Source organism: Myripristis murdjan, chromosome 14 (genome assembly GCF_902150065.1).
Source record: "Myripristis murdjan chromosome 14, fMyrMur1.1, whole genome shotgun sequence".
NCBI lineage: Eukaryota > Metazoa > Chordata > Actinopteri > Holocentriformes > Holocentridae > Myripristis > Myripristis murdjan.
The window spans coordinates 15152125-15168788 of NC_043993.1; the positions used below are offsets into that span (position 1 = coordinate 15152125).

The window sequence follows — 16664 nt, forward strand, 5'->3', positions numbered from 1 at the left end:
CAGGTGAATTAAAAGTTAACAAAAAAAAAAAAATATTAATCACTGATGGTTATCGAACAGGTCTGTCTGACAATCCCTTTTGTAATGTGAGTTGTTAAAACTGAGTTGAAGAGGAAGTGATAAAATGCTCTGACAGACAAATGCTTAACTGGGTGTTAAATATTACAAAAATATAACCTCAGAAACTGGAAGATGATTGAAGCTGTTGTGAATGCAAATGATGACCCTCCTTCTTATTAGGTGCTTAATATTCATGTACTGTCAGGTATTTCTTTTTGTCCACCTGGAGTATTCCAGTTTTACAACCTACTGGCAATCCTTTTAGCACTCTACCTGATGTTTTCCATGAAATTGTGCAACACATTTGATCTTGTTATCTGACAGCGGTTGTCATGTGAGGGTTAGTCAGCCTGGCACAATAACATTTTCCTTCCATATGTGTCGTAACTTATTCCATTACCTGCCTGTCTAAATCTATAAAATAATGTGTGTAATGCACTGATGATTGATTTCACTTGATGTTCAAAATGGAAAAAGTTGATAAACCTGAGCAAGTCACCAGGTGCACTACAGTACCAAAGGGTGACTGAAGAGGAAAACAAAACAAAACAAAACAAAACAAAACAAAAAAAAATTAGTTGTTCCACATTAAGTGAGTTTTGATATATTGTTCCAGCTTTGAAACAACCGTTCCTCATTCTGGAGAGAAATGAAATATGGGAAAGCACGCAGTTACGTTGTGTCAATGTGGTGTAATCATTTAACTGTTCGCTTTTTGGAACAATGCTTAACAGCTTAGAAAATGGCAAGATTACCATCTGCAAAGGCCACAGTGGCAATCAGTGAGTGCTTTTAATCCTATTGAAAAAAAAACTAAAACAATCATTCACATGCATACAAAACAAAACAAAAACAATTTTGAGTAAACAGGTTTCTCTTGTGGAAGCTGACTGTCTTATTTACATGTCATTTGAGAAATCTGAGAAATGTCAATATGTGGTGAATAACCTGATTACTGAAGTGCATTAACAGACAGTACCAAGGTGAACTGTGGCATCATGAGCAGCTGCTTACTAGGATTGTGTTGCTAGGTCTCATTTATTGCAAGGGAAATGTATGTGGGATGATTGGAAAGCAAATAGTCAGTGCTATAATCAGAGATATAAGTAGCTGTACGCAGCACATGATCACAAACTTATCACATTGAATGTGAAACAAAAATGGCCCAATATTCAGTATTTAACATAATATAATTGAATATAACTGAGGAAGCTAAAGGTTTTTGGACTTAAGACTAACTATATACAAAAAGTAGTCATTATTATTGTGCTGACACAAATAACCGCTACATTGTCATCACATGAACATCACCACAGCCTAATAGTTTGTGTTTCTGACTGTCATATTTTATAGCATGTTTAACATTTTTTTACTGTTTCTTCTTTTCAAGTTTTATTTCTGGTGGAAAGAAGAGTTCCTGTTCCCCTCAACAGTTGCAACAATTAGAACTGACAAGCAGTTTTACATGTATTTGTATAGGCCATGGAAAATATATACCTTAAATCTTTTCATAGTATATATTTTCCTTCACAAAGGCACCATTGGACAGGGAAAAAAATCCACAAATTACATATCATAAAAAAGCACATGGTTATTCAGTGACCTCTTATTATCAGAAGTACAACACTTTGTTCATGATTAACTCAAGAGTCCAAGCCACACCCTTCGTGAGCCATATTGTGAAAGAAGTGATGCTACTTTAAAAAGGCAGGGTGACTCCCTCTTCAGTTTGTCACTCCTACACATAATAAACCATTCTCGCACAGCCTTCCCCTTTCAGTTTTAGAGGGTACACTCGTCTTCAACCAGCATATGGAAATGGAAGATCAAATGGAAAGCCAGAAGAGGAGGGGACAGAGCAGAGAGGACTTAATATGTAAGCAACACGCCAACACACAAACTTTTTCATTTATCCTTCTGTGTATCTTCCTGCTGAGCTATACAAAGATAGATAGATAGATAGATAGATAGATAGATAGATATACTTTATTGATCCCAACCAGGGAAATTCTGTTTTTTTTTTTTTTTTTTTTTTTTTTTTTTTAGATAGATAAAAGACACAAGACTGGTTTTGTTGCCTTCGAGGAGTAACTCACTAATTTGGATGAAACTCACAGAGCAGTTGTTTACATGCTCCTGGGCTCTGTGTTCCATGTTGTAGTAGCTTACAGTGTCATAACCGTCCTTTGAGTCAGGTGTGCTGTGCAGGACCTCATCTGCACAGGTAGATAACAGCTACAGAGGCAACAGAATAGTATACCTTCATTGTCATAGAAACAGGAGTCACATGTCACTGGGACGAAAAGCCCTAAAGCATGTGACAGTGTGTGTGTGTATCCCTGCGTCCTTGTATGTATCCATGGCGTGGCCGGTTATTGTCTGTGTGATTGGAATCTGATGTAGATGGATGAGGAGAAGTGTCATGTTACACAGTCCGGTTTGGCCTTTGTAAATTTTCTCCGAGTTATTAACAAGAGCTTGATAACAAATAGGATCCTCTGTGGCATGGACAATTGTTTTCCAGTTATCTCTCTATTCACATGCATAGCCTTTGCTATCACTAACCTGTTGGACTGGATCATGTGACATAGGTAGCTGTGTAAATATAATTTACGTACACACATCCACTTCACATTACATTGAACCAGGGTGGATCTGTGCTAACTTGCTATGACACAGACAAAGTCAATAACTTATTAATTATGGACAGAGATACACACACCCCACACACACACACACACACACACACACCCCTTTGTTGTGGAAATCTTCATGTAGTGATCCCTGTTACTGATTTACCAGCTGACTTAGTTTTATACTCAAAACTTGGCATTGTTGATGTTGTATTCTGTATCTCCTGTATTGATATCTAAGGTGGAGAAGGAATCCAAAAAGAGAGGGGAAATAATAACTGTATAAGTTCTAATTACAATTTTATAGTTTAAAAGAACTATCAGCACAGGGATAAAGTTACAATCAGGATCACCGGAGGTGTAAATGGAGGGTTAGAAATTATTTACAATAGATTGGCACTGTTGTAGTTTGTTGTATAACATAGATATTAAGTATGATGGCCCATGAAAAATGACATTGTGTAAACAATAATTACATTGACACAGTTTTTGCCAGCTGTTTCATCAATTAAAATGCACATTACCTTTTGCAGCAACTATTACAGTACATGTGGAAGTCCCATTAGTTTTCCCAGTAATGTGCAATAATGCTCTATCAGACAGTGGAAAAACCTTTGTTGGTAGTGCACTTCCAGAGCTGTCAGCAGTGCCACGAAGATGCATTTCCTCTGGTTAAAAGCTGTGAGAGAAAGTGTTTTCATGTTTAGTCTTCTCATGTTTGTGCAGGTGACAGTTTGGCACAATGTGGCCATAACCTCACGTTACAGGTGAAAAGTGATTGAAGTGTAAGTGAAAACTAAACTGTTTTCGTGTCAAAACTTTAATCTGTCTGATTTTCTTTTTGGTTTTGACACTTAAATGTCAATATACAGTATGTTCACCACCAATGCAAGAGTGTAGATGACTCACGTTTTGTAAAGCTGTGGTTTGAAGACTCAATAAAAAAAAAAAAAAAAAAAAAAAATCATTGTGTTACCACTGCACATTCACATAACTGTCAGCACCACCATGAAGGGGCTGCATCCCCCCAAGTTGAGCTGCGGTTTGATAAGAGATAGAGACAAGTCACCTGCACAGCTAGTCTCATGTTTGTGTGGGTGACAACAGGAGACCTAAGCCCTGCACCAAATTTCACTGCAATGGCAGTGAAAACTGATGTGTTGGTGTTGAAACCTCAACCTTTCTTTTTAAATGTCAGTTTCCTGTCTATTCACTGGCAAAACAAGAATGGAGATTATTTGAGATTGGTGGTTAGAAGATGCTATTAAGAATGAAAAAAGAAAAAGGCCGCTGTTTGTTCTTATGTTTGCACAAAGGCAGTGATAAACAAAGTTGTCCACTGACAATCATCTTGAAGCAGTTAAAAGATGCACAATAATTGCACACTTGCAGGGATGTAAGTTGGTTGCACGGGAGTTGCCCATAAATTCACATGTACTCAATATGAGCTTGAGTTTTTCTTATGTACTTTAATCCTGACCACTTAAAAAACAAAAAAAAAAAAAAAAAAAAAACGACAGCACAAGGTCACTTCCAATTCACTTCTGAGATGAGATAAGGCTCTATTGTGAAACACAACTGAAGTTCACTGAAATACAGTCATTTCAGATGGGAAAAAGACATGTGACAAAAGAGACACACAGACCACTCCTATCCTTATGATTCCCTTTATCAGCGAAGTGGCACCATATGCATTGTTTGTGTATGTGTGTAATTAGGCCAAAGGTTCTCCTGCCATTGATCAGCGATTAGTTGTGATAATTACAGATATGAGGACAGCTATGCTATCGATTATTATTGTTTAACCTTGATCCATCCAAGGCAGTTCAACTGAGCCATGACACTCCATTGCTTGTCAGGATTGTGCACAATGGTGCACAATGCCAAAGTGCTGAGGGTTGATTGAGATGAGGGCCCTCTAAACCAGGGGTGTCAGACTCGTGCCATGGAGGGCCAAGAGGCTGCAGGTTTTCATTCCAACCAAAAAACTCCACCAGGTGATTTCACTGATCACCCTACCTCCAAATAGAGAGGCGGGGCTAATCAGTGAAATCACCTGGTGGAGTTGTTGGTTGGAATGAAAACCTGCAGCCTCTTGGCCCTCCATGGCACGAGTTTGACACCTGTGCTCTAAACTCAACTAACAAAAATGTAGAATACTCATGTAATCTATCAGTGAATTGGTTTGACAGTAGAAACTACTGCAGTAGACTCCATACAATTACATGCCTTACTTTTTTGTCAGTTAAGTGCAGAGCCTTTAAAGGCACTTATTTATGGTGGGCCGCCAATTTCATGATAAGCAGGTGATAATTAGCAAGTAATATATCTGAAATTTCTTTGAAATTACCCCCAAATTATATTAACATTTACCACAAAATTTATTAGAAACTGAAACTATTACTCTGTCACCAAACTGATCCAAATTTTGACCTTGCAAGCCAAATTAATTTAATTTTTTTATTTGTTTATTGATTTTTTGATTGATTTTTTTTTTTTTTTTTTTTTTTTTTTATCAAATAGTATTTCCAATACGGCTAAGTTGCAATCAAGGTCTCTCAAATAAAGGCAGTATCAAGATGTCATGGTATTCCAGAAAATCCATGATCAGTGGCTACCCTGGTTTCATTTTTTATGATCTAATGCATTTGCAAATGCTCACTTAACCTACTTAACCATGAAATTTGTGGCCCTCTAAAATTAAGTATTACAGTGCCTTGCGTAGTCACTGAGGTTTGGAGACCATCACTTATTCATGTTCTCCACCCACATTGTCCCACCCAAGAATTTGACATGCATGTGAACTGGGTGGTTTCTGGTCACAAGCTTTCAAATTCATCTGTGTTATATCTGAATGAATTATGTTGTGGTGAACTAAAAAGTCTGTTCATTTCTAATTTAAGGAACTTTAATTCAGAATGAATCCTCTCTCTTTCCGTAGCTGAACAGACAGGATCTTTGGGATGCGTGGGTTGGATAATAGTCATACTTTCTGCCATCTTTAACGTCTGCCTCTTCCCACTCACCATTTGGTTTTCTCTCAAGGTGAGTTCGCTCAGTAAATGAACAGAATTTTGTCCGGCAGAAAATCCCATCACCTTAGCTGTTCTACCTGATCTTTCTACAAGGAAAGGTTTGGACGGTTAAACTTGTGCTCTGGACATCTTCTGTGTTACAGATTGTTCAAGAGTATGAGCGCGCTGTCATCTTCAGACTGGGCCGCATCACCGATAGGAAGGCTAAAGGACCAGGTAGGAAATTGATTTATTTTATTGATCAGCTGACCAGTAAAATAGCTGGATTATGCACATAATTTGTGCACAAATGAACACACAACCACAGTAAATTTAGACCAGTTTCTTTAATAATTCATGTTCTCTCTGTTTTTCTCGTGTCTTAAGGAATTTTCTTTGTTCTGCCTTGCACTGATTCCTTTGTGAAAGTGGACCTGAGAACTGTCTCATTTGACATCCCACCACAAGAGGTAGTTTCAGTACCAACAAAAAGGGAAAAAAAAAAATGATTGGAAAAAAAATTGCAGCATTATGGCATTATACCAGGATAAAGATACACAGATCAATCAATCAATAATTCATCAGTAAAAAGCTGTGGATTCTCCTCTGATTCTGAGAGAATCTCATATAAACTATTGGTATCATTTTAACTGGCAGACTGTGTGTGACCTTTTCCCTCTCTGCCTCCTAGATCCTTACCAAGGACTCAGTCACAGTGAGTGTGGATGGAGTGGTGTATTTCCGGGTCAGCGACCCCATCTCCTCCGTGGCCAACGTGACTAATGCTGACTTCTCCACCCGTTTGCTGGCCCAAACCACCCTGAGGAACGTCCTGGGAACCAAGAACCTGTCTGAGGTCTTGTCTGACCGTGAAGGCATCTCCCACAGCATGCAGGTACACTACCTAAAGTTAATTTAGACGTAAAGCCACTGATCTTAGACCAAATTTTACCCACAGAAGCAGACAGCAAAAAGGAAACAAATCAATGATGATGAATACACAGTTGATTATTTAAACAGAACTTACAAATAGAAGTTGTAATCAGTTCTGAATACAATTTAAATATGTGCAATCTAGTTACTTTCACTTTCTCAGAACCTATAATTATAATTCAAATGACTGTGTATAAACTGGAGTGGCTTACACAGAATAGGGATGTGAAAGTATGAGCTCAATGATGTATCAGCTCCTCCCAAAAGAGCAGTACACCATTTCGTAAGTATTATGAACTGTGTTCAGTGTTTCTCTTTGAGAAATGCACTGTATCGCTGGCAAAGGTCACTGACAACACATTTTTTGGTCACTTGTAGTAAAGAGGCATTGCCACATTTATTATAACCATAAATCCACCACATGACACAACTATAGCTACTGTGAGAACACTAATGGCTAACCTTTGTCATCAAAAAAGTTAGTGTTTTTTTTTTTTTTTTTTTTATTGAAAGTGACTATGGACTAAGTGACTAAGTGAAGTGATTATGAAGAAGTACTCAATAATTGATAATTGGTCAGGATTGTCTTTACAGTGGTATCAATAAAACAGTTATTTGCATTATCGCACATTATCTGAAATGCCTGTTGGTGTTTATTCTCATTTCCCCATAATATCTGGTCACATGTGGTTGTAGGTCGAGATGACTATACTTATGTTTATGTCAGTAGAGCAGTCACTTGTTTACATTTGAAATACACTGACATTTGAGTCCAGTTGTGTCTGTAAACATGACAATTTGTCATGTTGTCATGTCATGTGGTTTGTCATTACCTAGCACCTGAGCTTTGTTCAAACCCACAGAACTTTATTTTAAAATCTATGCTGAATTACAGCAGGAAAGGTGTATAAAATGATGTTCAAGACATCCAGATATTTTCCATTTGATGTAATGTTGCAGCCATAAAACAGTAGCATCTCCATCTTGGCTTTGAATATTTCTCTAAATTTAAGTGTGACATACTGTAGCTTCAGTGAAGAACATGGATGTGACATTGTTGTGCAATACGGAAAACAAAATGTTTTTAATAACTTTTCAGCAACTCTATGGGAAATCTGAAGGTAAAGCAGAGTTAAGAGGTTAAGGCAGATGAGCTGTGACAGAATAATATGAGTGAAGAGGTGAGAAGAGAGTGAGAAAACAAGGTGAGCAGAAAAATCAAGATGAAGATGAGAGGATGAAGGGAGTTTGGTTTCGTTTAAGCTTTCATTTCCGGAGAACTGAGCTTGGCCTATTCAGTTCTCCGAAACAGGTCAACCACACACCTTGTGGTTTGATGAACAGCTTTTGAAAATATTTCCTGCTCTCACAGCCCCTATGTCTTAATTGGTTGTAGCTTAGTTGTGGGTTTATAGCACTGTTTCTCTTTGAATGCACCACAATCTCATCCCACCATATAACAGTAAACTATAATGTTATTTCTCTCACAAAGATCTGGCAGTTTACAGTTGTGCTTACAGTGTATTCTGCAAGCATAAACTCGTCCTGTCTTTTGCAGGTGAGCTTGGATGAGGCCACAGACAACTGGGGCATCAAGGTGGAACGTGTGGAGATTAAGGATGTGAAGCTGCCCATTCAGATGCAGAGAGCCATGGCTGCTGAGGCAGAGGCTGCGCGAGAGGCCAGAGCCAAGGTCAAGACATGCAACATGTACACACACACACACACACGCTCGCACGCACGCACACACACACACACACACACACACACACACACACACACACACACACACACACACACACACACACATTTGTATACACACAAAAGCATGCAAATGACAACATAACACAAAAGGGCTGTGCAAAAAAAAAAAAAAAAAAAAAAAATCAAGTGCAGGGGTGTCTCAATAAATTTCTGATCAAGAGGCTGGAGATTAGCATCTCATCCTGTCCCCTCCTTATTTTTTGACCATTTTCCACAACACTGTTCATGCAGCTACAATCTTAAATCGTTTTCTTACTCTCCTTACAGGTAATTGCAGCTGAGGGTGAGATGAACGCATCCCGTGCTTTGAAGGAGGCCTCCCTGGTGATTGCAGAGTCTCCATCAGCCCTGCAGCTTCGCTACCTGCAGACCCTTAACACCATCGCAGCAGAGAAGAACTCCACCATCATCTTCCCCTTGCCCATGGATGTCATGAGCCACTTCATGAAGAAGTGAAACCATCAACCTGTCCTGGCTTGTGGGCTCATCAGTGACATCTCAAATAGTCGATTTTCTAAAGTCTCCGTTAAGTAAAACAGTAAAACGCTGAGACTAAAGTCAGGATGATCCGAATATCTATGGCATAGATATTTAGCAATGCAATACATAATGATACATGCATGCAATGCATGTTTACGATTTATTTAGTAAGACAGTGATCAGGCCAGGTCTGCTAACCAACCCCTGTGATTTGAATTACTGCAGGTTGATGCTTAAAGAATTTGAATATCTGAGTCATAACAGTGTTTACAACAACAGTTTGTAATGAAAACGGTTATTTTTACAATTATCAGAACATATTGAAATTAGTGTTAGAATTAATTTATTATACATAAAATGTTTGATATTATACAATATAAAGTTCATCAAATATATCTTTTGATACTCTGACTCTATATTAAATGTGAAAGAGCTGAGCTGTGTTGCAGAGTTGAACTGTGCTGAATATTGATCCTGTGATGCAAAGCAGACACACTGTCTGATGCTTCTTGTCTCTTGTTTCGCCAAGCATTAATGTATTTTGGTAATAGTTTATCACAATTACTGATGGACTGTGCTATCCCGCTGCCTTTGACCAGATCCTGATTCATTTTTCAGCTTTATGGATCCACTTGGTCTGATGATATCCATAAAGATGATATAACATGGCTCACAGACTTGATCCTCTTCCAGGCCACTTGTGACCACATCACACTCCAGAAGACCCAGCCTGTCTTAATAATGTTGCAATAATGTCAGGTCATTGGTACAGAATGGTGTTTGTTATTATCTCTTCTCTTTACCCACATTGATCGGTGAAATAAAGCAGTATTCTGGTTTTCAGGCAGATCGGCAGGTCCCTATTTCAGGCATTTTCAAGATTTTCAAGGTATTAATTGGCGTTTTGTATTGGTATTGGTATGGTATGTCATTTCAGAAAGTGCGGGGATGGCTCAGGTCTGGTATGTAGTTGTATTTTCAGCCAGGTTCCCAGACACAGAGCTGTTGTTCAGTCTTCAGTTTGCATAACAAAGTTAAACAAACTGGATTATTTTTAGACAAGATATGTATGAAGATGTATGACATTATAGAGTTCTCCACAGTGTCAACAGAGTTATAAGTAGTCCATCTGAGGGGGTATTCAAGAAGAAACAAGGCGGGATGTTCAGCACAGTCTAGTCACACTCCCACTGGGTCAGGTTTAGTGACCCTCTGCTGCAGTCTGTGTCTATATCATCCTCCTCGGCTGTGAGCCTGCTCATATCCTCCTCCTCCTCATCCAGACTGAAATACATAAGAACTCTGGAGAGAACATGACACACAAACACAGAGTGCAGCTGTCGATATAGTAATATTGTTATGAACTCATGTAACATTCGAAAAATCATGAGAGATCTGTCTACTTCCCCCTTGGCAGAGTAAAAATAATAGCCTGCACAGTAGCTGCCCATCTTTTGTCAATAGCAACTTCCTCACCCATATTTTGCGTGGTTTAGTGACTGAAAAACAGCTTTCTTACATTGATTTTACAGACTAATTAAGCAGAGGAGGTACAGTTGCAGTCACGTTTCAAGGGTTCATTATGCAAAATTGCAAGGGATCAATTTAAGTGAAGACTCCTTAGACTCAAGTGACAAAAAGGAATAATGTAATTTGATGGTTAAGTCTACATGGTTTTCACCATGAGCCAAACTCAGTGATAAATTACGTGCTTAAGTCAGCCATTTTCAGTTTTGCACAAAGGGTATGATCTACTTTAAAACCTCACTCAAAACCACAGATGAATAACAAATCTAAACCGAAACAAAAGAACCTGCCTCTGCTCCTTAACCCAAGGCCTCCACCCCACTTACAAACAGCTGCATACACCCAGAGTAACAAATGTAGCCGATTCTCAAACACTCAACTGTATATAGTATAATTAGGAAAGAATCTGCAGAAATGTCTAAAGCTTGACCTCTATAATTTACGATTACTGCTCTACTACTGTACACTAAACTCTAGGACTTGTGAACTTAGATCTTATATAGACTGCATTTAAGCATCAAATCAGAACCTTATAGTCTGCCTGTTTCTTTATCAAATGAGAGTGGGTGTAACTTGACTCACCCAATCAGAGCAGCAGCAATGATAGAAAGGCACAAAGCTAACAGGAAGCTGAACCCAGAGAACCAGGAGACGGTGGTGGCATAAATGCTGTTGAACACCATCAGGGCCACACCCATACTCAGCATCTCCACAAATGCAATACCTGCAAACAGCGCACCTACAAAAAGAACCCAGACTCAGAATCAGGATCATTTTAACTCTTTGTACACAACAGATGCACAAGGACGTCCAACATGTTTCTTTATGAAAGGAAGTGTGCATTTCTCATTAAACAAAATAATAATAGTCCCCATTCTTTGATTCTTATTTGCAACTGAGAAAAGCAGTCAAAATTCCTGGGATATTAAAATCATCATTCATTCATTCATTTTTCAGTTTATCCCAATTAGGTTTGCCAGGTGCTGGAGCATAGCCCAGCACTCACTGGATGGAAGGCAGGGAAACACACTGGACAGGTCGCCAGTTCACGTGTCTTACAATCTTGTTTTTCTTGACACAAGTGAAAAACAAAACCTGCCAGTGTTTTTGGTGCAGTTTCACTTGTTTGTTGAATTTTTCCGTTGCTGTTAAATATGTAGAAACAAGGCACAATAAGGCAGATCAGCCCACAACTATCACAGAAAAATGGCACTTAACACAGGAGAGCTCTAGAAACAAGTTGATAAGCATTGGTAATGATTATGTCATTCCACTGCAAGTTTTTTATCACTTGTTTTAAGAAATTGAGATTTTAGCACCGAGACAATGACAATGTAAATGGCGTGCATGTTAGATGTCTTTGCTATGATGGATGGGGCTCTGATGCAGCTCCAAACCTTACCTTGTTCTGAGCTCAGTGCTGCTTTTGACATCATGGACCTAAGCACAGCAGACGGCATGGCAGACAGGATCAAAGGTAACCTCACTGTGGACCAGAGAGGAAACAGAGTGCTGTAAACTAACCGTTTGCATCGTAGCATCTATAGATGGTGCTGAATTTGTTTCCTTTTCCTTGGCAAGACAAGCACACATAGACAAGCCGGCACAGACGTTCACACCTTCACAGACGCATTCACACACTCACCGAGGAACATGACCAGTGTGGTCTTTGCAAACGCAGCTATCAGCAGGCCTGTGCTGACAGACAGCAGACCCAGCAGGATGATGTGTGTGTCTCTGAGACAGTGGGAGAGGACGGAGACGCCTGCAAAGCTGCCCACATGGATGACTGTAGTCAGAGCTGAACTGCAGCCAATTAACACCTCGTTCCAACAGAGAGGTTTATTCAGCTCATACAGGATGAAGACGGACATACCACCCAGTTGAGAGATCTGACAGATAGATAGATAGATAGATAGATAGATAGATAGATAGATAGATAGATAGATGGGTCTAAAACAGCAGCTCTTTAGAATAGATACATGGATATGGACCATATTTCTTGATGTACCTTATACAGAGCAAAGGCTGCCATCATCAAGCCCACAGCAGCTTTTTTTCTACGTGTCCCAGATGCAAAAATCAGATAAACTCCCTGCAGTCGACTGATCAGCACCTTTCCTTTTGGACATCTGGAGATTAAAACCTTTGGTGAAAAGCCTGATGATGATGAGAGTGTCGTAGAGGGAGGATTCAGGGACTCACGCAGCACAAAGAGCACGTAGCCCAAGTTGAGGAGGTGTAGCAGGGCGGCGGTGAGGCCGGGCCAGGTAAACCCTGCAGCGTGGATGAAGAAACCAGTCGAGAGAGACGCCAGGCCAGACAGCAGTCCCAGGATCATGTCCAGGCTGGCCATACGCACTGTCTTAGCCCTCGTGTAAACATAGGTACCAGTATCTTGACTTTCATCTGTACCGGTCTCTCCTCTCTCCTCACACCTGTCACGCACCCTGTCATGACTTCCATCCTCTCCAACTTGCCTCTCCTCATAGCCACTGTCACTCTCTTCATAATTATCGCCTCTCCTCATTCTATCCTGTGAAATACCCCTTGCCACACCCCCATCCCCACTGCCTTGTTCACATCGGTCAGCAACATAGGCAAAGCAACCTCCAGTCAGTGCTGCGGAGCCGCCCAGGATCCCAGTGATAAAAGCAGCTCCGAGCAGGTAGCTCAGGCTGAGAGAGAAGCCACTGACAACAAAGTAGCACAAGGTGAAAAGCAAGTTTCCAACCAGAGGGGGCACTATGGCGGCCTTTCTGCCCCAGACGTCACTGTATGAGACCAAGAGAGGGGAGGAGAGCAGGCTGGGGAAGAGGAAGCACAGCTCAGTGTACAGAAAGAAGAGAGATGCCTCCTTCTGGACCTCCTGGAGAGAGTGCAAGAGAAAGGGGTAGAGGCAAGTATGAGGGTGTTTAAAGCAAGGCAATTGTGTTAAAAATGTATAGCTTAGAATTTCAATTTGTTAGATGAGCCAACAAGAAAACAAAACACAGCTGATATTCAGTGCAGGGTCTCATTAAATGTCAACACTCCCCTAGAAATTCAGAACAAATAACATTTCACCCTTTTTGGTCTCTTGCGTACCGCATGTATGAGGGTTAGGTTGTCTGCACAGTGGATGTTATTCCAGTCTGTGGGGAAAGGGCTGCCGCTGAGCTGCATCCACAGTCTCCTGTGAACATACTGCTGCAGCAGAGGGTAGGTCATAAACATAGAGAAGGCATTTATCCCAACCACAGGCTCTATCAGGTCAACACAACCCATGAGGCACCTGGACAGAAAGACAGAGGCAGAGATTCATTTCCTCATTACTGACAAAACATCAAGCTTCCTTTTTGAATGTATTTCCAGAAACATGTGAAACGTCTTGACTGGCTGCAAAGTCCACTTTTTTTTTTTTTTTTTTTTCTCCAGGAAAGACCCTTAAAACTCCCAAACACAATCAGCTCTTAATATCTGCATAATATCAAGAGTGCAATAGCCTGGAACCAATAAAGGAAAGAGTGATAAAATATCTTACCAAAGAACTGATACTTTGCTAAACTTTACATGAGAATAGTTGCAATTTGAGTGTTAACCTCTATTTGAATAAATGTAATTTGCTGCTGATTCAAAATGTTCTCAGAATAAATGTTTATTTGTGTAAATATATAATAAAGGAAATGAAGTTCAAGGAAGTAATTAAACAGTGGTATTTACCTTTAAATGGAAGAACATTTCTTATTTCATCCACCTCAGTGCTGCAGAAAATAAGCGTCTTTGGTGCTGCCCTTGGAGCCACTAGGGAACACTGATATCCAGGGTGAAAGTGGGAGTGTGTTTCCATGTCACCCCCCAGAGCCACAAACACAAACACACCCAGCAGGTATCTCATGCGCCTGTGCATGCTCAGGTAACAACACACAAACTAACTGCACAAACTAATTACATTATTATGTCGTGATTCTCAGTGTGTGGGCAAGAGAATGAACATAGGGTGAAAGAAAGGAAGCAAGAGGCACACGCAGAGAGAAACACACACACATGCTGAGAGAAAGAGAGGGAGAAGGAGAGAGAGAGAGAGGGGGAGAGAGAGAGAGAGAGAGAGAGAGAGAGAGAGAGGGAGGGAGAAAGAGAGGAGACTATTACAGAATATTACAGTTGTTCCAGCAAGTGAAGGGTAAATATAAACAAACTATTGGTCACTATCATACAGGTCAGATTATTTAATATCAGCTTTGAAAAAAAAAAAAAAAAAAAAAACAGTATCATTTTTTTCTACTGTCAGTATCTGGTTGGTTGTCAAAATGGCACCTGTGTGTCTTAACCTGTTTTATACATGCATTTGTATTACGATTTTTGCAAAAACACATATTAACATTGGTACTAGGATGGTACTTGGGAAGACACTGAATATTAATCTCAATAAATAAATAAATAAATAAATAAAAATCCAAGGGTATAGTTCAGTTTTGGGGATTTTACATAGGATTTATATGATGATCTATACTTATGAGAATCAGTTAGATATGGTATATCCCTCCTTTTGATATAGATAAACCTGATATAGCTTTACCAAGACTTTACCAAGGCTTTACCAAGAGAAATCCTAATATTAACATGCTGTTTATTTGATATCTGTGATCAGAATATGGAGATGTATATAAATCTCTGTGCCTAAATATGACCTTAGGTATACACAAGTATCTATTAAATGAAAACACTCACAATGTGACAGCTGAATGGACCTCACAGGCAAACATGAGCAGAGTTTTCTTTAATAATTTTTAATACTGTATGCTCTCCAAAGTGCAAATAAAAGCATCAACATACTGTGTACATTACATGTTTAACTACTTCATTTGTCATCTTCCAGATCTCCTATGTTACAGTTACATGTTGACCATCTCAACGCGGAGGGGCAAGAGGAAGAGAAAGAGAAAGGGAGAGCAAGAAACAGCAAAGACAGAAAAACATGCTTCTACTACTCTGTCGGTGCACTAACGACAAGACTCATGTTGTAAATGTATTTACACTCAAACGTACAATCAGTGCCAGAACAAACAAATTCAGCAGACCTTGTCTCTGGGACAAATCCACAAAGGGTAACTGTATAGCTTACCTCCACAAGTTTAAATAATCATGGTGAAGGTGACAAAAGATCCATGAAAACTGTTGCTACACCACCAGCATTTATGTAATATGAACATGAGTGTTTCAGTCCCTAATGAATTAGATAAACCACCCATGTTTCTAATGTGGAGACTCAACCAAATGCTACATATTATCATATGGGTGCTACATACTGGTCAGACAAGAGGCCCCTCTATATTTAACAAAATTACATGAATGACTTATATAAAATGCAATCATTACATTTTTTGACATTCAGCATATAGTCAGACAGGGATGTCCACAGGACACATTGAAGGATCATTGCAATACCAGTTACTGGCTTAGAAGTCAAAGTTCATTCACTGGTGAGACATTATTTTGAGATGATTTTTTTTTTTAACTTTATGCTTGCACTTGTAAACAACGGTTTGTTTTGCATCTTTGTAGTCTTGTACTTTTTTTTGCACCTGAAGTGACCGTAAGGAATCATTCAGTGACTGGAATGAGCTGTATTTCTAAACATTGGAAATCACAGTGACTTTTTGACTGGTATATTCTGACATTGATAATATGCAAAGACATTCTTAAAATCATCATTGTGGTATAAAATCAGATAGGAATGAGACACATCACTCAAATCCTTAACTGTATTTGACATTCTTTTGTTTAAGAGCATTAAACCCTGTGTAGGTATCATAAAAAATCTCGAAGATCCACGAAAAGAATCAGTTTTACTTTTTGCACTAACCTTCAAAAGTGCTGGTATAGCAATTACATATCTGCTTATAAGTCCTTACACTGAACACCTGGCAACCTAGAAACTTCATCCTTTACCTCTATACAACATGTTGGTAAAAATTTACCTTAATTTAACCGTCAACTTAACAGAACAAGTGACCAGGGCCGCTGCTGGGGAAATCCAGGGCCCTTTGACATGCTGTGACACTGGGCCCCCCAGTCTAAAGCATCTAACTACAGTATGTACAGTGTTACCTTCCCTCTTTGAAGGTGTCCTTAGAAACTGAGGCTCCCTGAAATTACAGTACTGTCACTGTCACTGCAAGTAACAGTAGTCAGCACAGTCTAATTTTACCCTCATCCCTTCTTTCTGGGCTTTCAGCAGACCATATCCATTCATGAGACATTTGAACATTAC

The 16664-nt window shown here is 39.5% G+C and overlaps 2 protein-coding genes across 2 annotated transcripts; one reads left to right on the top strand and one right to left on the bottom strand.

The window, feature by feature from the left end:
• Positions 1 to 1316: 1316 nt before the first annotated feature.
• Positions 1317 to 9703, top strand: stoml3b (stomatin (EPB72)-like 3b). Its single transcript, XM_030068347.1, has 7 exons — positions 1317 to 1936; positions 5635 to 5738; positions 5872 to 5944; positions 6095 to 6177; positions 6399 to 6602; positions 8199 to 8333; positions 8672 to 9703. Exons 1-7 carry the CDS (start codon positions 1873 to 1875, stop codon positions 8858 to 8860), a joined length of 852 nt encoding a protein of 283 aa, XP_029924207.1. The 5' UTR covers positions 1317 to 1872; the 3' UTR covers positions 8861 to 9703.
• A 356-nt stretch (positions 9704 to 10059) lies between these two features.
• Positions 10060 to 13678, bottom strand: slc46a3 (solute carrier family 46 member 3). Its single transcript, XM_030069126.1, has 6 exons — positions 13499 to 13678; positions 12423 to 13280; positions 12057 to 12303; positions 11814 to 11897; positions 10994 to 11150; positions 10060 to 10186 (listed from the first exon to the last, which is right to left on the bottom strand). Exons 1-6 carry the CDS (start codon positions 13676 to 13678, stop codon positions 10060 to 10062), a joined length of 1653 nt encoding a protein of 550 aa, XP_029924986.1.
• Between the last annotated feature and the right edge of the window lie 2986 nt (positions 13679 to 16664).

Bases quoted from the DNA above. Each gene is read 5' to 3' on its own strand.
- stoml3b (XM_030068347.1), top strand. From the start codon at position 1,873: ATGGAAATGGAAGATCAAATGGAAAGCCAGAAGAGGAGGGGACAGAGC. The intron at 6,178-6,398 runs GTAGTTTCAGTA...TCTGCCTCCTAG, and splicing joins TTGACATCCCACCACAAGAG to ATCCTTACCAAGGACTCAGT. The intron at 8,334-8,671 runs GTCAAGACATGC...CTCTCCTTACAG, and splicing joins CGCGAGAGGCCAGAGCCAAG to GTAATTGCAGCTGAGGGTGA.
- slc46a3 (XM_030069126.1), bottom strand. From the start codon at position 13,678: ATGGGTTGTGTTGACCTGATAGAGCCTGTGGTTGGGATAAATGCCTTC. The intron at 13,281-13,498 runs GTACGCAAGAGA...CACTCTCTCCAG, and splicing joins ACCTAACCCTCATACATGCG to GAGGTCCAGAAGGAGGCATC. The intron at 10,187-10,993 runs GTGAGTCAAGTT...TGTTCTCTCCAG, and splicing joins ATTGCTGCTGCTCTGATTGG to AGTTCTTATGTATTTCAGTC.